Here is a 26014-nt window from a genome sequence, read left to right as displayed (position 1 = left end):
TCAATTTTAAATTAATTTTAATGCCTATTTTGCTGTAATCCTACTGTTGCACATCATATTGCTATTTTAATATTACAAGTTAATTTACCACAATTCATTATCAATACACCATTTCCAGAAACAGATCACACAAATACAAAAATTCTTTGCACACATAAAAAATAAAATCCAGAGCTTTTTTAATGAGAAAAAAAAAGGGGGAAGTATCTATAAAAAAATGGAGGTAGTACTAACGTGTGATCGCTACACTGTACCACAAAAAGCCAATGAAAATACGCCCTGTCGTTGTCTTTATTCGCTTGTTCAATTAATCGTAAACATGTCTGAAAGCATAACAGATCTGATTGAAATTTCCAACCAAGCCGAGCTTAGCTCCTACTTGCTGTACAAAAAGAGAGAGTTAAAAGATGATTTAAGCCTTTGCTTTATTGAGAGCTTCTGATCCAAAAGTACTCGCTCGATGTAATGTTCAAACGTTCTTTTACTGATAGCTACTTCTGAACCTTCTGGATCTTCCAAGCCTTCCGACTCGGATCTTGAGGTGAAGAGAAAGAACGCTAAAGCACTTTTCTGGCCCTGACAACAAAAATTGACCGACTGCAAGTTTTGTAAATGTACACTCAACGTTAGCTATTACCAGTTACTTGCATAGATATAAACAGCTTAAAATAAGCAACGGCAATATAATCGAAGAAGTGATGAAATTTAGAAGGAGAAATATTAGAACTGCTGTTAAAAATAGGTCAGCTAGACACGATAAGGGTTCTGCAAGTATGTACAAAGGGTTTTTAAGATAAAGTGACGAATGCATTTATTAAGTCACGTTATGCCATAGCTCTCTATCTCACATGTTCCTTGTTGATGAGTTCAACACAAGCAAATGCATAACAACATACATCTGTACTACAACCAAACCTGACTTTTATACCTTCGTCTATAAGGACATAAATTCCAAAAAAGCGTCTAATGAAACAATAATATATTGCAAATCTGTGATGGATGTACGTCATTAAATGCTTAGATACAGCTAATATTGCATTGATATTATGGAGACTTCTCGTTCAAATTAAATTCCATTAAATAGGCAATTGATAAAAACGTTGATCTTTCAACAATCACATTTTTGCCAGAAACCGAATTAGATGAGAAGGTGAAGAACGCTTGTTTGGGGCTCTCTTCCAACAAGATAGCTGCCGAAGACAACTCGGAAGGCATATTTACGGACAATTACATTTTTTCCCTGCTCAGAACAATGCTCAATATTTGTTCTGTGGATACTGTCTATCAGCGCATGTAACGTTAGAGTTACCACTTGCGCGTATGATTTTGTTATATTAATTTTTGCCTTACTGAATAATAGCAATGATGTAGAAGATCCAAATGTGTCTACAAAAAAAAATGTCATACTTGACATCAAGGGCAGAAAGAGAGAGTTCTTTATTTTTTTGTAGAAGTAAACCGATCTGACTCAATTAGCAAGAATTCGCCAGAAGATGGCCATTATAAGCTGATGAAGCACCTTAAGAACTCAATGGGCCATCAAGTAAGACTTGGGGTCGAGAAACTGGTTTCTCTTAGCTTACATTGTGAAGGCATCGATTTTTCAAGGCATACTAATCATCCAATTACAGTTATAATTAGCTCCTCTAAAAGCGCTCACTTCAGGGTTTCTTTGCTCTCTGACAGGAATGACTCTGGTAGAAGACGAAGTTTACTTACCTGTCATAGCCAGAAAATTCAAAATCCCAGAGGATACAATTGACAGTCTCAGTTTGCCAAAAGCTGTCAAATCATTTTCTTTGTTTTTGTATGTATATATAATTGAATTAAAATATATTAGTACTTATTCATATCTACTTATAAGAGGAGATCAACAATCATGAAGCTAAATACAAAGACAGAAGCAAAAAATCCGCAGAGGCAACCGCAGAGTTCGAAAAACCTTATTTTATATAAAAGTTGTAAGGCAAATTATGCCTACGAAACATTGAAGTTTAATACACTATTTCCCGTAATTATTAGTACACTTTTGTTTAACATATATTTTTTATTTTCGTCCAAATGAGCGCAATAGAATACAAAACATCTGAGAGATTTTGTCGTAGGATGTTCCATACATGGCCTCTGTCTACAGTGTCATAAGCTGATTTTATATCTAAAAAGACAAGGACAGGAGAGAGTTTGTAGCTTGTGCGTAGGGTGTAGCGTGCCTCTGCTAGACAAAAAGCTTGATCTAATGTTTCATAAAATCCACCTTGTGTTAAATCCAGAGGTGGATCATGATACTTTATATCATCCTGTATACACCATTACAATGCCTTACGGAAAACGGATGTTATGTTAACGTGTTGAAAGCTACTTGGAGCAGATGGGTCGCCTTTTTTATGTATGGGGACGACTTGAGCAAACTTTGAAGATTGTAGTGTGTAAGACGAAGCCCAGCATAAGCGGAAGAGCGCGAGTAAAGCTTGTAATTTTTAAAAGTGTGCCAATAATTTCGGGAAATAGTGAGTATCAAGTGCCTGGTAGCTTATTATTGTCAACGAGAAAAGACTGCAAGAAAAGAGGCTAGAAGGACATTGAACACCAGGTCATTTTAAAAATACTAAAGCCAAGTAGCATAAAAGAATGTGGCTGAAGATTCGTTTCTTTTTAGTAGTTTAAAATGTATGCATGCCATTATTCATATTTATATGATTTATTGTCATTTTTTATTATTTTTCTGTGTCTGTCTTCCAGTGTTCAACTTTTTATTATTTTTCTGTTGTACTCGAAGAAGGGGCAACTAACTTTGTCCTGAAGAAAATCAGACTCCGATATTTCCTACTTTCTCTTTTCAGCCCTTTTTTGTTTCTCTATTTTGCTCTCCTTTTTTTTTTGCACAAAAGAACAACAATGCCTCATTTTAAAAACTCTTTTTGGTCTCAAAAGCAACCTGGTTCAACACTTCCTGATTTTCAATCAGGTTTTACTGTCCTTCACCAAAAATTAACGCAGAGCAAAGTAGAGAATGAAGAATTACTCACTTTTTTTAAAGACCGTATAGCTCATGAAGAAAGTTATGCAACCAAATTAGTTGAGCAATCCAAAGTATCATTCAAGTCTAGTGGATTTGGTAGAGACGAGGGCGCTACACTTAAAAGCTGTTTTGGAAAGTTAAAAGAAAGTGCAGGACATGTAGGCGGAAAACACAGAGAAACAGCTGCAGCAATGAACAGCCAAGTGCTTAAGCCACTGCAAGATTTTCATGAAGAATATAAGCGAAACGTTGTACATTCAAAACTAGCTATAGAAAGCATGCTGAAGCAGTTTGATGGGTTAGTAAAGGAAACAGAAAAAGCGAGGTATGCTTATCACAAAAAGTGCCGAGAAAAAGAGATGGCACCCAAATCAACAGTTACTGCAGCTACAGAAGGAACACCATCAACCCTTCAGTTGGGAAATCAAATCATGGTGCAATCTGAGTTGGAGGAGCTAGTACGTCGTATGAAAAAAGAGATAACAGTTCAAGACTATAAAGTGCCTATTTTGGGAACATACAAATACACATCCACTGGAGAAGATATAGCTGTCTGGTTACAGCATAATTTGCCTCAATGCAAAGACTCTCCAGCCATGGCAGATGTCGTTGGTCAGCAACTAATTCAACCATATAATATACTCCGTCTTGTTGGTCAGCGAGGTAGTAGGTTTACAGCGTCCTCTTCTTGTTACTATCAGTGGCGCTCAGAGGATGATATGGATGAAGTGGAGAAAGCTAATGAGCTTTATCATGGATTTGTCAGAAAATTAGATCAAATGCGTATGGCAATTGAAGGAGCCATGTTTGCCCACCTGAACGAAATGGAACAATTGGAATTAAAGCGTATAAGTTATCTTAAGCAAAGAGTTGAAGCATTCATTCACTGCTTAGAATTATCTCAGCATCAAGAAATAGAAAATATGAAGGTTTTTCACGAGTCTCTTAAACCAGATCAAGATATACAATACATCATACAACAATACACTGTATCCGGATTTTCCCCAAAAGCTATCCTGTACGATAATTATCACCACGGTGTTTACAAAGGTAATTAGATTACAAATTAAAGAGAGGGGCACTGACTCCTATTTTTTTTTTTTTTTGTAGATCAAGTATTTGGTGTGCCATTAGAAGAACTTGGCAAAGCTTCAGAAAATAAAGTACCGCAGTTTATTTCAACCTTATTGGCTGCAATTCAACAGGGTAGTGATACATTGGCTGAAAATAAAGATCAAGTTTGGATTACACCTTGTGCACTTGATCGTGTTCATGCTGCCTGTTTAGAATTAAATGGCCCTCAAGGTTTATTGACAGTAGAGATGTTGAGTAAATACGAACCTGCATTGTTGGTCGCTATCCTAAGATACTTTTTACTTGAGTTACCCGATTGTATCATGACTTATGAAATGTATGAACCAGTCAAAACAATATTATCAGGAAGTAAAAGAAAATGAACAAGAAATAACGAAAATGAAAACTTATTTTTTTTATTGGCAGATGAAGAATCCAGACTGGCATCATCATGTAATTTGATCTCAACTCTCCCAGATGCTCATTTTTTCACACTGAAGGCTATTGTCAATCATCTCCAACCAATCGTTCAAAACACATCTTCGGACATAGTACATGCCATCTGTCAATCCTTGGGTCCTAATATACTTCGACCTAAATCAGAAAGTTATACAACTTTGAATAGTAAAATACCCGTTCAATGGATGCATTTCCTCCTTGAACAAGACCTCTTTTCAGAATCGACACTCAAATTGCATGCAGAGAGTGAAAAGAGAAGACAAGCGAAACCAATTGTAGTCAGCAAAGAAGAAAAGAAGAATGCTAATAGCTTAATGTCACTGATTGTGGATGAAAACAAGTGGAGTTCTGTTATGGGCGTCTTTCAAAGAAATCAATCATCATCGCCTACTTCATCAGTTGCATCACCAACAGTAGAACCTAAATCTTCTATTTCACTCTCATTTGGGTCGACTGTTATTACTCAATCGCCTCCTCAATCGCCCAAACTTGTTATGTTTGATGGTGAAGATATTTTTAATGATAAAGTAGAGGATACTTCCTTTTTTGATGATGATGACTGAGCTTGAAAGTAATCAGATTTTGGACTTTTTTTTAATGGTGCAATAAACGATCAAGCTATTTGATTGGCTGATCAGTGAAAAGCAAATACTTTATATTTCTTTTTTTTTTGGTATGTTTATGTATACGGTTTGTTTGTATGTATTAAAAGGGTTGTTCATTAAAATCGGCTAAGCAAATGGAATAAATAAAGGGAAAAAAAAAGTCATGAATGTACCAAGCAGAATGATTTTTCATGACATGAGTCTTTTGTAACACACATTATCATGATTATCAATAATAAATTATGCAACCAGTAAATAATGATGTCGAGTTTTGATTGGCTAATAAATTTGATCTTCAAATTAGCAAAAGGATACAACCTACAAGTAAAAAACATGTATTATTTAACTATAAAAAATACATGACTTTGGTATTCAAAGTAATCAGCCTTTATTTGATCGTAAATTCATAAACTATATGGCAAATAACTGACATTCATTTTTACTGAGATTTTGCAGATGAGATGATATATTTTAAGGTAGCCAATAAACAAGGGACAAAATACGTTCTATTCGATCTCAGTGAATTATGCGCTCAATCCAAAAAGAGATCTAAAATACACCCTTCCTATATAAATCAATTTTTCTTGTTTCTTTTTTTTGTTTAATTTATATTACTTTATATTTACAATGGTTCTTGCTACTAACCTTGGTTTCCCTTACGTCGGTTCTCAACGTGAACTCAAGAAATCTGTCGAAGCCTACTGGTCTGGCAAGATCTCTGCTGACGATCTCAAAGCAGCTTACACAAAGATTCAAGAAGCTCACTGGAAATTGCAAAAGGAAAAGGGTTTGGACCACATTCCTTCTGGTGAATTCACTCTTTATGACCGTGTTTTGGATACTGCTCACCAATTCGGTGCTATTCCTCAACGCTACCAACACATCAAGGATCCTCTTCAACAATTCTTTGCTATGGGTCGTGGTCTTCAAAAGCCTGCTACTGAAACATCTGAAAAGATTGATGTTCCCGCTCAAGAAATGAAGAAGTGGTTCGATACCAACTACCATTTTATCGTTCCCGAATTAGAACCCAACCAATCCTTCAAGTTGCAAAACCCTCGTGCTGTTGAACAATACAATGCTGCCAAGGCTATCGGTATCGAGACTCGTCCTGTCTTGGTTGGTCCTGTCACCTTCCTTCACTTGGCTAAGGCTGCCAAGGGCTTTGAAGAATTCGATACTCTTTCTCTCTTGCCTCAATTGTTGCCTCTCTATGTTGAACTCCTCAAACAATTGGAAGCTGCTGGTGCTCAATGGGTCCAAATCGATGAACCTGCTCTTATCCTCGACTTGCCTGCTAACGTCAAGGCCGCCTTTGAAGAAGCTTACAAGACTATCAAGGCCCAAACCAACATCAAGGTTCTCGTTGCTGCTTACTTTGGCCGTGTTGAAGACAATGTTACTGGTCTCTTGTCTCATGTTGATGCCATCCATCTTGACTTGGTCCGTGCTCCTCAAGAATTAGATGTTGTCTTGCCTCTTCTCAAGAACAACCAAGTCTTGTCTCTTGGTCTCGTCGATGGTCGTAACATCTGGATCAACAACTTGGCTCAATCCATTGAAACTGCTCAAAAGGCCGTTCAAGCTCTTGGTCAAGATCGTGTCTTCATCGCTCCCTCTTGTTCTTTGGCTCACTCTCCTTTCTCCACCTCTTTTGAAAAGAAGATTGCTGCCGAAAACCCCGAGTTGTTCAGCTGGTTGTCCTTCTCTGTTGAAAAGACTGAAGAAATCGTGACTATTGCCAAGGCCCTCCGTGGTGGTGCTGACTCTGTCAAGGAAGTTTTGGACAAGAATGCTGCTGCTGTCGAATCCCGTCGTACCTCTCGTCAAACTGTCAATCCTGAAGTTCGTGACCGTGCCTCCAAGATTCCTGCTGAAGCATGGAAGCGTCCCAATGCTTTCCCTGTTCGTCGTGAAGCTCAAGTCAAGAAGCTCAAGTTGCCTCTTTTCCCTACTACCACCATCGGTTCTTTCCCTCAAACCAAGGAAATCCGTGTCGCTCGTCAAAAGCACAACAAGGGTGAATTGTCTTCTGCCGAATATGATGCTTTCATCAAATCCGAAATGAAGAAGATGGTCGAATTCCAAGAAAAGGTTGGTTTGGATGTCTTTGTCCACGGTGAACCCGAACGTAACGATATGGTTGAACACTTTGGTCACCTTCTCCACGGTTACGGTTTCACTGAAAACGGCTGGGTTGTCTCTTACGGTTCTCGTTGTGTCAAGCCTCCTGTCATCTATGGTGATGTCTCTCGTCGTGGTCCTATGACTATTGCTGAAATCTCTTATGCTCAATCCTTGACCTCTAAGCCTATGAAGGGTATGTTGACTGGTCCTGTTACCATGATGAAGTGGTCCTTTGTTCGTGACGATCTTCCATTGAACCAAATCTGTGCTCAAATTGGTTTGGCCCTTCGTGATGAAGTTGTTGACTTGGAATCTGCTGGTATCCCCTGTATTCAAGTTGATGAACCTGCTATCCGTGAAGGTTTGCCCATCCGTCGTGCTGATTGGGAAGCTTATCTCGAATGGTCTGTTGGCTGTTTCCGTTTGTCTACCGCTGGTGTTCGTGATGAAACTCAAATCCATACTCACATGTGTTACTCTGACTTCAACGACATTTTTGCTGCCATTGCTGCCTTGGATGCTGATGTGATCACTATTGAAAACAGTAAGTCTCAAGAACGTCTTTTGGAAGTCTTCAAGACCCAAGGTTATCCTCAAGAAGTCGGTCCTGGTGTCTTTGATATTCACTCTCCTCGTGTGCCTGGTGTTGAGGAAATGAAGGAAAAGATTGATGGTGTTATCAAGTATATTCCCAAAGAACGTGTCTGGGTCAATCCTGATTGTGGTTTGAAGACTCGTGGATGGAAAGAAACCGAAGCTGCCTTAGTCAACATGGTCGAAGTCGCCAAGCAACTCCGTTCTTTGTATTAAGTCCTTTCTCAATAAGTTCAACACTGTAATCTATTAGATATTATTCTCATCATCATGCCTTGTATAAAAAGTTCAACACTGTAATATAGTTTATTAAATGTATTTTGTATCATTTGTTTAAAAAATAAAAAGAAGCACTTACAATTTTTAAAAAATACTTTAAAGTTTTTAAGTTTATGGTCTTATCCACCTAAATTTTGTTTATTTCTAAACATAATCTTTTCCTAAGCGATGAATGACATTATAGTATCTCAAGGTTGAGCGAACTCTATGATTTTATTTTTCATTCTTACAGATGCATAGACAACTGCTACAACAGAAAAAAGCTATTAGATTATTTTCCAGTATCCTTCATCAATTCATCTAAAGTATATGTATACAAATGCAAAAAATCTATCCTTCAATTTCTTTATTGACACCAGCTCCTGTCTGTACACCCCACAGTATAATAACACAAAAAATGGCACATTCTTCACTTACTTCAATACAATGCCATATTTATTAATGTTGTTTTGATATCATTAAAAAAACATTCGATCTTGTTTAGTTCCTTTTTAAAAAAAAAAAAATCAATAGTTTGGATAATTTTTCCATTTGAAGACATATGGTATTTAAACTCTACGAGCGTTTGACTTATATATGCATCATCAACGAAATTTTTTTTTTTTTTTTTTTTTTTTTTTTTTTTTTTTTTTTTTTTTTTTTGGCAAAGCTTCATGTCTATTCAGGTATACTAATTAATCCCCATTCTGATTAAAGAATAAAAATATTTACCATGATATCTGGTAAAGTGTCCATATTTTGAATTTGTACATTTCATAAAACTGACAATGCCGTCTTTAATTTTTAGTTTATCACAAACAATTCTTTTTTATACGACAGTAGCTGCTCTATTTAAGGGTGGCCAAAGTTTTTGGAATATCCACCCTTAAATAGAATATACCCTTAAATCGAAATTCGTAGCTGTTAAAAATTGAACTCACTTAATATGTATTGTAGCTACATTATAGACATGTTTCCACATAGGCCACTGTCGGTTGGTATAGATTTGGTAATTGTGTAAGGACATTAACAAATCAAAACTTGCTTAAGACTTGATCAAAGTTGCTGGAAGGATAATATACGAGTCATAGACTCAAAATAATTTTGATGAGAATAAATATGACATAACAACAGTTCTTTTCTTTGTTTATAAAAAAATGTCTAATAATAAACGTGTACGCCTTTCTTTCTCAAAAAATTGAGCTTTTGGATCAAAATGCTACTGGCCAGCTTAATCAAACAGAATTAAGTGGATGGGCTATGAAGAAATTCAATTTAGATCAGCCACTTGCCCAACAGACTATATCAAACATTCTCAAAAATGCTGAAACGTTATATAGTAATATTGGTGTTGTCAATATTGAAAAAAGTCTAAAAACAACACGCTATCCTCAGCTTGATGATGAAGTAATAAAGTTTGTTGCAGACATGAACAATAACAATATGCCAGTCAATCGAGACTCAATCCTTCGATATGTAAGACCTATTGCTTGAGTAAAGTATAGAATCCCTGAAAGTGAAATTTCATTATCTTCTGGATGGCTCACCAGACTTTTTAAGCGAATTGGAGTAAATATAGGCTAATGCATGGTGAAAGTGCCTCTGTAGACATCACTTCTGAAAACATTCAGAGCGAATTGAGGAAGATAGAAGAACGTCTTGGGTCATGTGATCCTGCAGATATCATGAAATTTGATGAAACAGGTTTATATTACCAGCAACCACCAAGAAGAACCATATGTTCCGAGATGCTTGATGGTCTAAAAATAGCAAAACCTGTCTGACAGTTGAGTTGCTCTATAACTCGGATGGGACTTACAAAGGGCAACCAATTGTTATCGCACAAGACAAGAGCCCAAAATGCTTTAAAGCAAGAGCTAATTTGTTATTCATGACTGCAATTGGAAAAAACATGAAATTGAATACCACTATTCTACTAATGCTTGGATGACAACATACGTGAAAAAGTTAAATGTTGCTTTTGAAAGACAGAATCGAAAAATTGCTCTTCTTTTGAATAATGCGTCCGTTCATAAAATAAGAATTCCGCTCAACAATATTGAATTGATATTTCTCCTAGCAAACACGACTAGCAAGCTACAGGCTCTTGATGCAGGTAACCTATTATTTGTCGATAAAATGCTATATAAACCGTCTTTTTGTTTTACAGTTTTCTCATTAATATTTTGTATACACAGAAATTATTGACAACTTTAAGACACACTTCCGAGCCCAGCAGTACGACCGTGCTTTATGTCTGTTATCAGTAAAAAGTTGGATAATCCGAATGTTTACAAAATGGATCAAGTTCAGGCTATGTTTTCTCTAGCTAATGCATGGCTTAAAGTAAAACCAGAAACAATAAAAAACTGCTGGCAGCATACAAAGATATTGGCATTTAAAGAAAGAACAATTTGTGATTTTGACCCAGTGGAGTATCTAACAAGTGCTTTGCCATTGGAAGAGGAGATTGTTGCCGAGCTAAATGGAATGCCCCCAAATTTCCCCAGGAACTTTGACAACAAAGCTACTGATGTTAGCCAGTTGAACCTTGAAGCAGATGAAAGCGAGATGATCGTATGTTATACAAGAAGCACTACTAATAATGAAGAAACGGCAGAAGGCAACATAGATGAAACTGAAGAAAATGATAATACAGAGCAAGATGAGCAGCGTGTTGATATAGTAGAGTATAAAAAACGGTTGAGAGAAGCTTATGAAACTATTCTTATGTACAAAGTTCCTTTGGACGATCTTGATCGTAAATTACATCGCCGAATTCGAATGAGATTGGCTGACTCTTGTGCTAACTTAAACAAGTCAAAAGAGCAAACAGTTTGATCTTATTTTACAAAGTAAAAAATTTATTGTTAGAGTGCTCCAAAAAACTATCACTTATAAAAAATTTTTCTATTTAGTAGTAAAAACATTTGGTTTGCACCCTTAAATAGAATGGTGATATAGTGGTATTTATGCTGGGGACCTATGCCGTTCTTTAGAAGTACACCCATAAATAGAAAATATCCTTAAATCAGACACCCTTAAATAGAGCGGCTACTGTAGACAATATTTGCGTAGACTCCGAAGGTGTTTCTGTAGGAACAAAGATCAAAAGAGAAGCTGTGCGTCTGTTTAAACAGTATTATGACCTAAGTTGTGAGGAAAATGCTGTTGTTGGGTAAGTTGGATGAAGTAAATAAGATATTCCAGGTGCCTAATAATAGCAACAATAGTTTGGGATTAAATTCAATATTGGACATAACATCTTCCTCTGCCCAAAAACGTCTTTTAATTAATAATTGGAATGATCTACGCGGATTATTTGGTCAACGATTTAAACCAGGTATTAAAATTGATGGAAAATTGGAAAGAGGGATTTCCAAAATTGAAGAGGTTTGTGTTTATTGAGACCAAAAGTAACACAGTACAATTCTATAACAGCAATTTATTGTAGGCCAGCAAAGAGGATTTAGAAAAGGGTCGATTTACTTGTTATCGTAAAGAAATAGATTCAAAAGGCGAAGTGCATGCAGATATTTTCAGCATTTACTCGCAATAGTAAGTTCTGTTACACTTAATACTATAACATTATTGAATTTTATTCTTTTAAATCCATCTAGCTTGGAACTCATGGAATTCCACTCGTACGTTTTCGACAAAACCATTAATGCCACAGAAAGCGATGTTGTGGTTAAGATGTGGTCGCCTTTGGTAGAAAGGTTGTTTCGTAGAATAGTACTTAGGATGAAATGGGGAGATACCCATGAGAGAATCAGCTGATATGGAAAACAGAACAACAGGATTGAAAGTATATTTGAGATTTTTAAAAGGCACGCTATCCCGAAGGCGCAAAGAAGCCGACAAAGCAAACTGTGAAGTTTCGAAGATGGGCGCAGGACATATTAAAATTACAAGTGATAGAACGAAACTTTTGATTGAATCAAAAGCAATATTAGATCATTTGATTAAAGAAGAACTTGAAAACGTCAAAGAAATAGCGGTTCCCGCTCTCCAATTAATTGGTAGTATATTATTTATTTTAAGCATTCTTTTCTCTAACTTGTAAATTTTTTAGGAAATCGTGCGACTCTCTACTCAATTAATCTTGCAGCGAACGCTCTCTATGTAGCCGTTAATGAAGGTACCACAGTCATCCCCAACCATATTTCACACATCAAGAATTTCAGAGAAGTTATTATGCTTCTATTCAAATTTAAAGTAAGTATATAAAAAGCTATATTATACATCAAGTGTTCTAATGAATACAAAAGAATGCAACCAAAAATGTTATGGCTTTTGGTCTTGATGGTGAAAATAGCAGCAGTAATAGCAACAACAGCAACAACAGCAACAACAGTCCTTCCTGGGTGCGAGAGAGTTAGATCCCTCCAAACACTGAAAAAAAGAAAAGATTGCCAGATATTCCTGGCTTATTATTCTTTAGTAATTAAAGTTTCTATTGCTGCTATCTTTTAAGTAAATCGTTTTATTGTTTACATAGAGTCAATAAGGTTACTTTTAAACCATTCATTCATCTTACTCATAAGCGCGTAGATAGAAATGTTACAAGTTTCCTGTCATGTTTTGACATGTCAATAAGATAACAGCCTTATCATTCTAAGCTAAATATTTACAAATGAGTTTGAATAAGAATAGATCCTGATAATTACCAACAGTCCTGAACAGCCGAGTTTCACTTTCATCTCAACAGTTGATTATTAATATCAGTTTATAAAATTTTTCTTAATGTCAAATCATGTCGGTCGTAATTACCTCTTGTCATTTAATCTCAGGTCTTGCTCAAACTAATATAAATAGCCTTGAAATCTTTCTTTAATAAAAGTATTCGACTTTAGAACTATTGTTCAGTCTCGTTAATTCTTCTTTTCTCATATTTTTATACTTAAAACACTCCATTTCCAACCTTCTTTCTGTCACTTCATTATTCTATAGTTTGACCTCTGTGATGGATAAATTCAAATTGGATGAAATAAATAAGACATTCACTAAGTATGACTTTAAAAAAAAACGGCAACATTTCAAGTAGCTATTAATATGTTCATGAAAAAGAATCATTGACAAGACGTACCACGAAGCTTGTACGAAGCGTATGTCAGGTAAGGGTACAGGTAAGGCTCGATACAAGACAAGCAGAAATACAAGGCGCAAATAGACTAAGTAGTAAGAGTAAACACAGGGACACTTAACACTAGAATACTGGGAATTGAATATAGATCTTTACCTTAAAGAGACAGAAGCAGATATACAGTTAAGGTTTGACACACAAGCTTCATTTATTAAGAAGTAAGACAGAAATACTCCAAGCAATCCGTAATCATGGGCATACTGCGTTATTCTTACCACCATATTCGCCCATGCTAAACCCTCTTGAAGAATGCTAGACAAAAATCAAAGCAAAAGTCCGTAAAGACCTCCTTAAAAAAAAAAGACGAACTATTGGCCAATCGTATCAAAGAGGCGGCAAAAAAAAAGTTACAGCAAAAAACTGTAGGAGATGGATGGTAAAGGTTTGGATATGGAAGCCTTATAAAAATTGAAAACAATAAACTTAAATTCATCATTTTTTCTTATTAACTTCATCTCTGGGGAAGTTGAATCAGGCAACAAAAAATTGAATGATTACCAAAAAAGTTGATTGATCACAAAAACATTTGAACGAGCAAAAAAGGTTTGGTTGGCCAAAAAAAATCTTGAATTTCAAATGCAAATCACTGTATTGTGCTCCTCTGCTTGTCGCTCACAATCAACAATTGACCCTATCCTCTGATTACCAATGATTTCAATTGAACGAAGCCGAGTCGTATGCTGGCGCCTTGGTTGGTTACCGGGCGGTGTGCCTAAACCGTGTGTCTACCACCCAACTGACATGCTCACCCATTCTCATGCGATTCGGTACCTACACATGCACCAACGACTACAAATGCCTTCCACCGAACCTGATCCCTTGTCCTTCCTTTTAAACAAATTACCAACCAAACGCAAGAACGGTGCTCTCAAACATCCCTCATCAATTTACTCAGCCTGGACTGTCCGCTGGCCTACTATTTGCCAAATTCTATTCGAACTTGACTACCTCCATCATGGCAAGCTCCCTTCGGAAACTCCCTCTCTTGGAAACAAGTTGGTGAACTGGCTCAGCAAGGCCTAACCTAGTATCCTATCATACTTTTCCTTTCTCCTCTTCCCTTCTCTGTCTTTTTTCCTTTTTGCCTATCAAAAAGGTTTTTAGCTCTCTACACATTTTTTCGATCTAGCCCGGGCAATTCAATCACAAAAGTGATTATGTACTCACGTGGGTTTTAATTATTTTATTTTATATAAATAAAAGTCACTTTAATCGTATTGTGCTCCTCCCCAATGCCTATGTCGAATATTTGGGGGCACTTCACGCTCGTCCATCAAGGTCATGCTACACCTAGTAAATCAACCAACAATGAAAGAGCGTATCCACATCTTACAAGCCAAATTCTTGCTTCGAACTACTGATACACCTGATGATACTCTTATGCTTAGACTGCTTTCTTACATTCGAACTTCAGCAAGCCACTCGCAAAGGTACAAGCTCACTACTTCCCCTCTATGGTGGCTTTGCGCTGAAACTGATCCTGATCAACTTGATCAACGTAAGTTCAAAGCAATTCGTCAAGATTACCTACAAGAATCTTTTGAAAACTGCCGTGCAGACACTAACTCTATCCTTCTCTCCGATTGTCGTCCTCAATTAATCGTGGATCCCATCCTCTGGCTACCGATGTCATACATTGAACGTAGCCGATTAATTCGTTGGCGTATGTGCTGGTTGCCTGGTGGACGTCCCAAACCATGTATCTACTACCCTCATGGCCTGCTCACTCGATCACACGCTATTACCTGTCTACACATGCATCATCGCCTTCTTATGCCAAGCACTGTCTCTGACCCTTTATCTTATCTCCTCAATCTCCTGCCTACCTCAAGGAAGAAACCTACTATACAACGCTGATCAAAATATTTTGCGTGGATTATTCGATGGTCGATCATTTGCCAAATCCTACATGAACTTGAATACCTCCACCATGATAAAATAGCTCCTGAAATTCCCCCTCTGGATACTAAACTATTGCATTGGTTCAGCTCTAATTAATCTCGTATCGTTTGTTACCATATCTTCTTCATCTTCCCATCTTTATCCTTTTCTTTCTTTGCCTATCAAAAAGGTTTTTAGCTCTTTAACCATCTCTTGATCTGACGCGGGCAATACAATAATTCCCATTATTATGTGCTCAATTGGGTTATTTTAATTCTCAGATAAATAAAAATACTCTTTCATCGTATTGTACTCCGGGTAAATACGAACCGGATAATTTTTTTTTCTACATTTCTTTTTCTACATTTTTTTTTTAAAAATTTTTGCTCCATTTTTTAATAGCTTATTTGCCTTGATCTCTTTTGCCTTTTTATAATAGAAATAAGCAGCGACCTTGCAAGCGTATAGCATCGTTTTTGTGTCGATAAAAGTTGCTAAATAGTACTTCCGGATTTTTAAATCCATTTGAAATTATTTTCGTGTTACCGCTTTTTTTAGTATTTTTTCACCTTTTTTTCCAGATAATTTTTCCCTTCTTTTCTTCTTTACAAAAGTACAGGGGAACTTGTTTAATATTACAAAGAAAGATATTTCCAATTTTTAAACACTTTAATTCCTCTCCTTTTCTTTGCTTTTGCTACTTTTAATATTTAATATAATTTATTCTGACAGATAATAAACAATGTCAACATCACCAAGGTAACCAAAAAAAAAAAAAAACAAATAAACAAAAATTTACTTATCAATAAAAAATAGCTTATTTAATCCTCGTTCTATTGAATCTGCGAAAAATGCAATCAACTCCTTTGTCAAATCAGCCCTGAATACGCAACCTTCTACAACTGTCCTCGTTTGCTCTGCTTTGGTTGGATTGTTCGCTTATGAACAGTACGTTTATTTGAAAAAGAAAAAATCTTTGCCTGGTCCCTTCTTCAAGATACCTATCATTGGTGCCTTTATGGATTCTCTTTATCCTACATTTGAAGGTTATATGAGTAAATGGAAAAGCGGTGAATTATCTTGTGTGAGTGTATTTGACAGGTAAATAATAATAATAAAAAAACATAAAAGATAAATGTAAAAAAAAAGAAAAAAAAAACTTAAAGAAGAAAATAGATTTGTGGTGATTGCTTCCACATGTGAATTGAGTCGAAAGATATTAAACGCCCCTGCTTATGCAGAGCCTGCTGTAGTCGATTCTATGAGACATATCTTGTGTGCTGATAATTGGGTATTTTTAAGTGGAAAGGCACATGTCGATTATCGTAAGGGGTTGAATGTTCTTTTTACACGTAAAGCCCTGGGGTAATTATTCATTTATAACAAAAAAAAAGTGATACTTATACGGATGTGTTGCAGAATTTATATTCCTATTCAAGAAAGAGTTTATCAAAAGCACTTTGATGAATGGCTCTCATTAGATGGAAAATCTGAACAATATCAATTACGTTTCCGTGAGATTAACATGGAAGCCTCTCTTCGTGTCTTTTTGGGTGATTACATGTCCGATCAAGTCGCACAACAGATCTCTGAAGAATACTTTAATATTACTGCTGCCTTAGAACTTGTCAATTTCCCTATTCCTTTACCAGGTACCAAGGTCTATAAGGCTATTCAATCTCGCAAGTTCATTGTAAAGCATTTTATTGAATGTATCAAGGACTGTCGTATTCGTATGGCTCAAGGTGGAGAAGTCAAGTCAATGATGGATGCCTGGATTAGTTCAATGGCTGAATACGAAGTAGAATGTGAAAAGGCTGGAAAGCCTGCACCTAGAAAATTCGATGACCGTGAAGTAGCCTTGACCATTTTGACCTTTTTATTCGCCTCTCAAGATGCTACCTCCTCCGCCTTGACTTGGGCCTTCCAACTCTTGGCTGATCACCCTGATGTGCTTGAAAAAGTTTACCAAGAGCAATTGAGATTAAGAAAGGATAACCTTCAGCAAGAATTGTCTTTGGAATTAATGGAGGAATCTACTTATTTGCGTCAAGTTGTCAAGGAGATCTTGCGTCTTCGTCCTCCAGTCTTGATGGTACCTTATCAAACTGTCCGTGAATGGCCTATCACTCCCAGCTATACAATCCCTAAGAAATGTAAGTGCTATAAATATGTATATGAACGTATGTGTATATTAATTGCCTAAAATAGCCATGGTTATTCCTACTACTTATCCTGCTCTTCATGATCCTGTTGCTTATCCTAATCCTGATGCCTTTGACCCTGATCGTTGGGGACCTGAAGGTATTGCCGAAAAGCATCCCAAGAACTTCATGGTCTTCGGTAATGGACCTCACCATTGTTTGGGTAAGGAATACGCCGTGATGCATTTGATGGCTGTTATTGCTCAAGCCACCCTTCAAATGGAATGGACACATACTCGTACAGAAAAGAGTGATGATATTTCTATCTTTGCTACTATTTATCCTCAAGATGGTTGTATCATGAGCTTCAAACCTAGAACTATTACAAACTAATTTTACATTTAATGCAACAACTATACACACTTATTCATAATATTAAAGAGTTTCCTTTTCCCCCTTTTTCAATCACTCTTTTTATTGTCTTCTTTCTGCATCAAAAACAAGTTCAAATTGAACGTAAGGTCGATAGTTGTTATCGTTTACGGATTGTAGATCATGATCCAATATATCTTCTTCTTGTTGTTGCTTAATTGCCTGCCCATGTACACCTCCCAAACGACCATACTGAGCTACCATGATTTCGTCTACCTTTTTCTCAAATTTAGGGTTGGCCTAGCAATAACATGTAATCAGTCTACAATTCTTTAAGTTTTTGTAATATAGTCTTCACCGAAATGGCTACAGAGCAAAAATCAGGAGGCAATCCATAACGAAGAACAGATTCAACATAGACACGTAAAGCCTTTAAATGTAACCAAGAAGCAAAAATTTCTCCAAAATTTGTCTTGGCTAAACGTAATAACTCTGCCTGCTGCTCACGTTCCATCAATTCAGACTCTTCTAATTCTCTTTGCTGAGTTTGTAAGGCATCTTGATCATATTGGAAATCGCGAGGAATGAATCGTTCTTCTCTGGCTTTATGACAAAATTCATCAACAACACGTTGGAAAACGGTGACAGTGAATAAGCCAAATTCATCATCTTCAGTAATTTTGCTAATCAATAAAAATGTTAATAGATTTACTTTGGCTATTTTTTATTGTTGTTGCTCTTCTTACATGGAAGAACGAGGAACAACCATGTCTGTCAAAGTTTCATATTTGTTATTCCACTGCTTATAAAGTGATTTAGGAACAGCAACAATTAATGTAGTCAAAAATTCAGAGTTCAATACGCAGTGCTGCTTCTTGACAATGCCGTTCAAGCTACGAACAGATAGATTGCCACTACAGTATTTCTATTTAGATCTCGTTTCCCATCTTGTTGATATAAACTTACGTCTGTTTACGCTGTAATGCTTGAAGTGCGTTCTTTGTCTGTGTATATGCATTCAGCTTGCTTTTCATGATATTATCTACCGCAGTAACTTCCTACATAACATTCAATAGTAAGTTCTGTTGTTCTAGTAACAATAATGTTTCTTGAAAAAACCTGATTCAAAGTGGCTGTTGTCTCTTGTAAAGATTTATCTGTGCGATATTTCATTGTATTCCACTGAAAAGAAGAAACAAATTGATCCAAACTTTCTATATTAAACTATCAATAAACTCCCTTTAATATACGCGTCTATGCACTTTACTCTCATTGACTAATAAAAGTTCCTGCTGTTGTCCTTTGTTTAAGGAAGTCAAAATGTCTGTCAACTTGTTAACAGATTGTTCGAAAGCTGCGTCATATTTAACAAGTTCATCAGATAAAAGTACAAGTGCATCCAAAGTACCAATCTTTTTATATAAATGTTAATGAAGCTTTTGTTGAGAACATGCAAAAGAAACTTGTACCTTAAACTCGGGAATAGTGTATTGATAAGTTTGTGCATAGTCTGCTAATTTCCCTCTAATGGTTAGAAAGGTATTCTGCTTGTCTCCTAAAGCAGGAACAGAAATAAATGTATATTTCATAACGACTAAAAAAAGAGAAAGAGAAGGAAAAACAGCTGTATATGGGTGAACGAGTGAGTATGTTTGCGGGGCTAAAAGTAGCGGGAGATGAATAAGGCTGTAGATACAAACTGTTTCATGTTTGAAATGGTATAAAAAGAGTATTTTGTGTGCTGCATAAAAAAAAAAATCTACTCACTTTTTATTTAGTGTACACTTGAAAAAAGAAAAAAGAAGCGACTACAAAAAGTAACGATGAAACCACAATTAGATGCCATTTACGGAAATCTGTTTACGCTTTTCTTTTTGGAAAAGAAGGTCACACAAACCTAACTTCCTATATATCATCATTGTCTCTAAGAAAACGCCTTTCTTTTTTATATTTTCTCTATTAATAACATATATCTTGCATAATAATGAACATTACTCAAAGGAATTATGACGAAGAAGAAGTTAAACAATTCATATGCAGTACACTTCAAATACAATTGCCAAAAGGATCGCTTCAGGATATATTAAAAGATGGTATTTTACTTTGTGAGTATGTATACTCAAAAGATAGAGTGAAAAATAGGGAGGATGATGGAGATTAACAAGCAACTTTTAGTTTAATTCAAAAACTTTCACCTAATGGACACATTGTAAAGAATGAAGGGAAGACAAAGTTTGCTTATGTAATAATGATAACAATAACATATTGATTTTTTATCCTAATGCATATTCTATATGTATAGCAAGATAATATAGGACAATTTCTTCGAGAGGCTGAAAGGGTAAAATAATACAAATATAATTTTATTTTTGCTAAGTTAATTAGCAGCTTCATATACCACAATCTGATTTATTCCAAACAGTCGATTTACTTGAAGGAAAAAGAATGCAAAGTGTAAGGATATTCATGTTTTATTGTTATTTATAATTAAAAGCTTTAAAGGTTATCTCTTGCTTGTTAGCAATTCAAAGGATTATGCGAGATCGAAAATTAATACCTAATACCATCAGGTCAAAGAAGAAGAGTAGTAATGCATTGTTCTTAACAACAGAGAAGAGACACGATGATCTTGCTAGATTGTTGCCATACAGTAAAACTATAAAACAACAAGTATATGAAGGCTATGTTCGATCTCAGGTACACTCTATTTCATGCCAGACGCCTCCACCTTCACCACCCAGTACGCGAAGAAATTCTTCTGAAACAATAAACCAGTTGTCTGTTTATAATCAAGTCACTGCAGAGCAGGTCATGACGAATAATAGAAAGACTTCATTAAAAAAAATGGGGTCTTGTACAATCACAGTTCAAAATGAAGATGGAACACAATCTGTCTATGTAAACATATTTGCATTGGTGTAGTTTAACTATCTAACATATTTATAGGCCTTAGGTAAAAGTATTGGAAAAGGTCAATTCGGAGAAGTATTTGGTGGGTTAAATATGGATACTGGGGAATACGTGGCTATTAAAAGGATTAAACGAAATCAAATGGACTGCGATGACATGGTAATAATCCATCATTTTTTCTATAGTAAATAATTAAAGGATATGTGTCATAGAATGAAGTAGGTGTTTTGAAGCACTTGAATCATGAACATATTGTTCGATATAAAGGGTTTTCAAAAGACAAAATATATATTAATATCATTTTGGAGTAAGTCTTTTTGTGTACTTGCTTTTCAGTGTAATAATTTAACATAAACAGATACGTAGAAATGGGATCACTCTTAAATAACATCAAGTCCTTTGGAAAATTTCCAGAGAAACTTGCAGCCTCTTATACATACAAAATTCTTTCGGGCCTTCACTATCTTCATTCACAACAAGTATAAATGAATTGTACTTTTCTTGCTTTATATTAAACCCACATTGCTTTTTCACTTAGGTTGTTCATTGTGATTTAAAGGCTGCCAACATTCTTACCACAAAAACAGGTAGTTTGAAGCTAACCGATTTTGGTGTTTCACTTACCATGAAAATGAAGGAGGATGAAGCGACAGGAGAGCCAGCGGGGACACCAAATTGGATGGCACCAGAAGTAATCAAATTGGCAGGAGCATGTACAAAATCAGATATTTGGTCACTGGGATGTACCATAGTAGAGATGCTGACAGGCAAACCTCCTTATGCAGGTATGCATTCATTTGCTGCGTTGTATAAGATAGTGGAAGATACAGAGCCTCCTATTCCCAAAAACTTGGATCTATCAAAAGTAATAAGACAGTTTGCTTTAGTCAACCAAAGTGTACTTATATTCTTTATTATTACAGGAAGCAAGAGACTTTTTATCAATTTGTTTTAGAAAAAATCCAGAAGATAGACCAAATGCTTATGAACTGATGAAACACAAATGGGTAGAACCTTTCTTTCAAAAAGATGGGTTATCGTTACTTAGGAAGAGCAAAAATGTCAATTGCTTATCTTGTTCTCATCATAAACTCAGAGACAAGTACACTTTAAGATCACAAGCATGCAGTATTTGCTATTTAGTCATTGATGAAAGCATCAATGCAAAGCAATGTAAAGGTAAAGTGTATATCTATTTTTTTCTTTAATTAGTGAAATAAGATTGTTGAAACCCCATATATAGATTGTAGCCAGATATTTCATACACATTGTATATCAGATAATTACAAATCTTGTATGCCACTACCATCACTGTCAGTTAATGAGCACCAGCAAATATACTATTTACCAGTTCAAAATCATAAAAAATTCAATTCAGAGGGTTATTTGCAAGCAAAAGGTACTTCCAACTCAAGCAGGAACTTCAATATAAGATCTTCTATCATGACTTAATAAACTTATTTGTTTATGAAAACATCTTTTTTTTGAAAGTCAGCAGGGAAGCATGTAAAAAATTGATACAGTATTGTCCAATATATCAAAATGATGGAAACAAGCGACAACTGATTCAGAATGAACGCTATCTCAAGTAAAAAGGAGAGAGGGGAAGTACTTACTATGATCAGAACCAAAATATAAAACCAAAATATTTTACCTTTTGAAAATGTTTTCAAACGCATACTCTTTGTGGATTGATCCTGTTAAACTTCTTGAATACACTTTTATCCATGTACAAAAATGGGTACTTTAGTTATACCTTAAAAACCTCTAATTTTATAGCTTAAATGCAAAATTTTAGAATCACATGTAGATTCAAGGAGATAAAGAGCTATTAGGTATGCTATATAAACTAAAGAATGAAAAAATTGTAGTAGTCCATGTTTCTTTTGCGCTTTGTAAAAATTAATGTTCTCTGTAAGATAAACCAACAAAAAAAAAAAAAAAAAAAAAAAAGAAAGACCAGCTTATTGAGAAATGCTAAAATGTATATTATGTATTTACTAGAAGTTATTTATGATTCTTTTTTTTATTCGTTATTTTTGTAAGCATATTTAAGCAACAACTGTCTTTTTTTGTAAATTTTCTCTCTTTTATAATTTTTTCAAGAATATAAAATGCACAGAAAACTTGTCATCTATGTGATTTATTTAGCATACGTTCTATTTGGAATAAATGCTCACTCATGTGACCATATAAGAGGCACTATTACTAAAGTTTACACCGTCAAACGCGATTTACACAGACATATCAAAACCATTCTTCAGACCATAGCAGCAACTCCTATCCTTACTTTTACTGAAAATTTATATCATACCAATGCAAATTGTATTGATGGGGTACGTATAGTGTCTGTTGTCTTTGATGAGCAACGTCCTATTTATACTGCCGGCTTAAGACATAAGAAGCCAGAGCACCCTATGGAACTGTCAGGTATACAAAAAAAAGAGAGAGAATTCATTGAATAGAATTATATGTTATTATGTAGAATGTGTAAAAAATGAAAGATGTGATGATATTGACTATCAGTGCGAAAATGAAAAAGACGAAACAGAAGAAGAGTATGATGACTCTGAGGATGACATTGATAGTAACGACGAAGAAGAAGAAGACTATGTTGATTCTGAGGATGATACTGATAGTGATGATGAAGAAGACAATATCGAAGACGAAGACGACAATGATGATGATAGCGATGAAGATTATGGCAGCGACTATGAGGAATACGATAATCATCATGAAGACGATTATCATGACCATAAAGGAAGCCATTCTGTGTGCAAATATTGGTGGAAAAATGACGATAATTTCAAATATGACAACCAGTGGAACCACCGGCATGGTGATTGGTGGCATAAAGGTTGTGGCTGGAATTGCAAACAACATGTTCCTAGGCAATGCCAAAGCCCGAGTAAGGCATTGCCACTTATTATTACAAGGCATCCTACCACAACTAGCAAGCTTATCAAACCTGATGCAACTGCGTTATACACCACTAAAAGAACCACTGTACATACACAATCACCCACTACAGCGCCATTTTATCTAAACGATCAAACCAAAGCAACAGTGACCAGGAAAACGACCAGTAGACTTGGAAATATAAATACTAATACACCAATGTTGAACCATCCTCTTACAGCTACAACTATCATAACTGCCACGACTATTCTGACCATAACTCCCACTGTAATTACCGACAGCTTTGGAAAGTCCACAAGGGCTCCTGGACTTATTATGCAAACCTCTTTTGTACATACAAAAAGTGATAAAAAACCATCACATCTTTATACATTCTCTTTCTCTCAAACTTCATCTAATATTCCTCACAATTTACCAGCATTTTCCAAAACCAAAGCCAACTCTAACGTTCTACCAATTGGCTATCCAACAACAACCCCTAAAATATTTCCAAATCCCAAAACAACAAAAATACTGACTCATAGTCAATTGAGCTCGATAAAAGTTGATACACGTATTTCTGCAAAGAATCCTGCTATCGCTCTTAGTACTGCACATGTTCCTCAAAATGTAGTACCATCATCCTCGACTATTTTCAGAACCCCTACAAGTATTTCTACGTCCTCTCTTAATTCTCTTCCTATCGCTTTTCTTCCGTCAGAAAGATTATCATCTTACAATACCATGTTACCTTCAGCAACTGTTTCATTATTTGTTCCTCCAAGTATCTTAGATAGTCCTCCATCATATTCTTTGCTTTTTTTGTCTACAACTTCATCAATACCTAAATCAACATATACACCTGTTTATACTAAATGTATAACTTATTATTCAAGTGCTTTAATACCTTTTGTTAGCTCTACATCGTCTCTGCTTTCACTGACAAGACTCACGTCTTTATTCCCGTATACTTTGCTACCTTCATCTACAGAGTTAAAAGAGCCATTACCTAGTACTTTACAATCAGTTTTCAACCCAAATCAACCCTTCTTGGACTCATCGTCAATCTACCAGCAATTTGTGTCAACTTTGTCTCAGCAACAGGTTTCTTCATCTGGATCGAAAGAAACGCTACCTGACAAATTATCTTCCTATATAACGAATCCGGAACCTATCACAAGCAATTTTTGTCTTTGTTTTTCATCCACATTTCAACAAATTATGGTTGCTCCTTCAACTTCAACGCCAGCTCCATCTATTGGAGCGAAAGAAATTTTATCTGGTAAATTTTGTTTTATGAATTAATATCAATTGTTAACTAATACTATTCGTTTTTAGGATCTTCCGCAATACATCAAAAATCAGATCTAACACTGTTACCTTCACTAATATTCACGTCTTCCAGAATGAAAGAAGCATTATCTAGTGATGTGTTGCCCAGTGCGCTATCAACAATTGTTAGCACCTATCATACTTCAACAGTAATTCAGCAATCTGTTCCGACCCTACCACCTTCGTTATTCGCTTCATCTACTGGTTCCCAACTGTCTCCCTCAAACCCACCGGTGTCCTCTATCAGCTCATCTGCTTCATTTCTTTCTATAGCATCGGATAGCTTGTCAGCACCTCGAAAGGATTTTTCAGTTTCTTCAACGATCACCCAAAGCCTTCTGGGCTCATTTCTTAGCTCCCGTACATTTTCTTTGCTTTCCTCTTCGTTTTCTTCAGTCGAAAAGCAAAGAAGTTTATATACTACTTCATCAGACTACTTTTTAAATCCTTCGCAAACACAAACCAGTCCAGCTCAAGCAGAAAGCCTAAATAACTATCAAAAGCCTAATACAGGATCTAACGCGTTTGTAACTTCAAGTCGTCCACTTCCCAGAGGCAGTAGTTTATCAAAAGCATCCAGTACTTCCCTAAAGTCTACGATATCTTTTGATCAATCACCCTCTGCCTCCAAACTGGGAACGACGACCGTGATTGGGCTTCAAATTTCTCATTCTTCTAAAGAAAGTCGACTTGTCACATCTACTCGTCCAACAAATGTAATAGTGAAACCTTCAACTCCAACTGGCAGCATTTTAACTTTAACGAGACAAACTTCCAATCTAAATCATAGTAAAACTACACGTACTTCAAGGACAACTAATGTACCTACAGTATTTCATACTCAAGCACGGCCAACCTTTTCAAGCATTAACTCAAAATCCTCTTTCTTTACATCATTGGGTGCCGCAGAAACACCCAGCTTTAGCTTAGCATCATATTCTTCAAGAGCCAACCCTAGTGATTTGCCCAAACCATCGTCTTCTGTTACGTATCAAACTAGGACTAGTCAAACGCTCCCCATGAATGTCATATCCGATATATTTGAAAATTGCGCAAAAGGGCATGTAAACTGTCTCATCTAAAATTTTAAAAACTAATCCCCTCCCTCTTATATCTAGATTACCTGGCCCTTGCCCCATTGCTACTGAAGCAAGCACATGTAGCCAAGGCGCTATTGGATGTCTTATACCTAGTG

At 35.9% G+C, this 26014-nt stretch overlaps 11 protein-coding genes across 11 annotated transcripts; 10 read left to right on the top strand and 1 right to left on the bottom strand.

The window, feature by feature from the left end:
* Positions 1-2895: 2895 nt before the first annotated feature.
* On the top strand, positions 2896-5115 carry RO3G_04920 (uncharacterized protein; the record flags this gene model as incomplete). The annotated part of the gene is made up of 3 exons (XM_067659510.1): positions 2896-4069; positions 4130-4462; positions 4520-5115. 3 exons carry the CDS (start codon positions 2896-2898, stop codon positions 5113-5115), a joined length of 2103 nt encoding a protein of 700 aa, XP_067515611.1.
* A 669-nt stretch (positions 5116-5784) lies between these two features.
* Positions 5785-8094, top strand: RO3G_04919 (5-methyltetrahydropteroyltriglutamate-homocysteine S-methyltransferase; the record flags this gene model as incomplete). Its single annotated transcript, XM_067659509.1, has 1 exon — positions 5785-8094. The coding sequence occupies one exon, from the start codon at positions 5785-5787 to the stop codon at positions 8092-8094; it is 2310 nt and encodes a 769-aa protein (XP_067515610.1).
* A 1199-nt stretch (positions 8095-9293) lies between these two features.
* RO3G_04918 (uncharacterized protein) lies at positions 9294-9920 on the top strand (the record flags this gene model as incomplete). The annotated part of the gene is made up of 4 exons (XM_067659508.1): positions 9294-9311; positions 9340-9543; positions 9587-9612; positions 9716-9920. The coding sequence occupies 4 exons, from the start codon at positions 9294-9296 to the stop codon at positions 9918-9920; spliced, it is 453 nt and encodes a 150-aa protein (XP_067515609.1).
* A 514-nt stretch (positions 9921-10434) lies between these two features.
* On the top strand, positions 10435-10977 carry RO3G_04917 (uncharacterized protein; the record flags this gene model as incomplete). Its single annotated transcript, XM_067659507.1, has 2 exons — positions 10435-10482; positions 10525-10977. 2 exons carry the CDS (start codon positions 10435-10437, stop codon positions 10975-10977), a joined length of 501 nt encoding a protein of 166 aa, XP_067515608.1.
* Positions 10978-11899: 922 nt separating this feature from the next.
* Positions 11900-12518, top strand: RO3G_04916 (uncharacterized protein; the record flags this gene model as incomplete). The annotated part of the gene is made up of 3 exons (XM_067659506.1): positions 11900-12161; positions 12212-12354; positions 12408-12518. 3 exons carry the CDS (start codon positions 11900-11902, stop codon positions 12516-12518), a joined length of 516 nt encoding a protein of 171 aa, XP_067515607.1.
* A 1559-nt stretch (positions 12519-14077) lies between these two features.
* RO3G_04915 (uncharacterized protein) lies at positions 14078-14305 on the top strand (the record flags this gene model as incomplete). Its single annotated transcript, XM_067659505.1, has 1 exon — positions 14078-14305. The coding sequence occupies one exon, from the start codon at positions 14078-14080 to the stop codon at positions 14303-14305; it is 228 nt and encodes a 75-aa protein (XP_067515606.1).
* Positions 14306-14590: 285 nt separating this feature from the next.
* RO3G_04914 (uncharacterized protein) lies at positions 14591-15139 on the top strand (the record flags this gene model as incomplete). Its single annotated transcript, XM_067659504.1, has 1 exon — positions 14591-15139. The coding sequence occupies one exon, from the start codon at positions 14591-14593 to the stop codon at positions 15137-15139; it is 549 nt and encodes a 182-aa protein (XP_067515605.1).
* A 766-nt stretch (positions 15140-15905) lies between these two features.
* RO3G_04913 (uncharacterized protein) lies at positions 15906-17700 on the top strand (the record flags this gene model as incomplete). Its single annotated transcript, XM_067659503.1, has 5 exons — positions 15906-15922; positions 15980-16264; positions 16340-16528; positions 16583-17319; positions 17375-17700. The coding sequence occupies 5 exons, from the start codon at positions 15906-15908 to the stop codon at positions 17698-17700; spliced, it is 1554 nt and encodes a 517-aa protein (XP_067515604.1).
* Positions 17701-17781: 81 nt separating this feature from the next.
* On the bottom strand, positions 17782-19268 carry RO3G_04912 (uncharacterized protein; the record flags this gene model as incomplete). The annotated part of the gene is made up of 7 exons (XM_067659502.1): positions 17782-17979; positions 18038-18362; positions 18426-18593; positions 18646-18737; positions 18799-18893; positions 18947-19091; positions 19149-19268. The coding sequence occupies 7 exons, from the start codon at positions 19266-19268 to the stop codon at positions 17782-17784; spliced, it is 1143 nt and encodes a 380-aa protein (XP_067515603.1).
* A 395-nt stretch (positions 19269-19663) lies between these two features.
* RO3G_04911 (uncharacterized protein) lies at positions 19664-22041 on the top strand (the record flags this gene model as incomplete). The annotated part of the gene is made up of 10 exons (XM_067659501.1): positions 19664-19788; positions 19855-19888; positions 19982-20020; positions 20182-20577; positions 20626-20748; positions 20802-20896; positions 20948-21068; positions 21128-21454; positions 21513-21768; positions 21941-22041. The coding sequence occupies 10 exons, from the start codon at positions 19664-19666 to the stop codon at positions 22039-22041; spliced, it is 1617 nt and encodes a 538-aa protein (XP_067515602.1).
* A 662-nt stretch (positions 22042-22703) lies between these two features.
* Positions 22704-25749, top strand: RO3G_04910 (uncharacterized protein; the record flags this gene model as incomplete). The annotated part of the gene is made up of 4 exons (XM_067659500.1): positions 22704-23019; positions 23075-24769; positions 24826-25535; positions 25651-25749. 4 exons carry the CDS (start codon positions 22704-22706, stop codon positions 25747-25749), a joined length of 2820 nt encoding a protein of 939 aa, XP_067515601.1.
* Positions 25750-26014: the final 265 nt, after the last annotated feature.

The sequence above is a fragment of the Rhizopus delemar genome, genomic scaffold (genome assembly GCF_000149305.1).
Source record: "Rhizopus delemar RA 99-880 supercont3.3 genomic scaffold, whole genome shotgun sequence".
NCBI classification, from domain to species: Eukaryota; Fungi; Mucoromycota; class Mucoromycetes; order Mucorales; family Rhizopodaceae; genus Rhizopus; species Rhizopus delemar.
The sequence above is the reverse complement of the archived record's forward strand: the minus strand, read 5'-3'. Positions and strand labels throughout refer to the sequence as shown.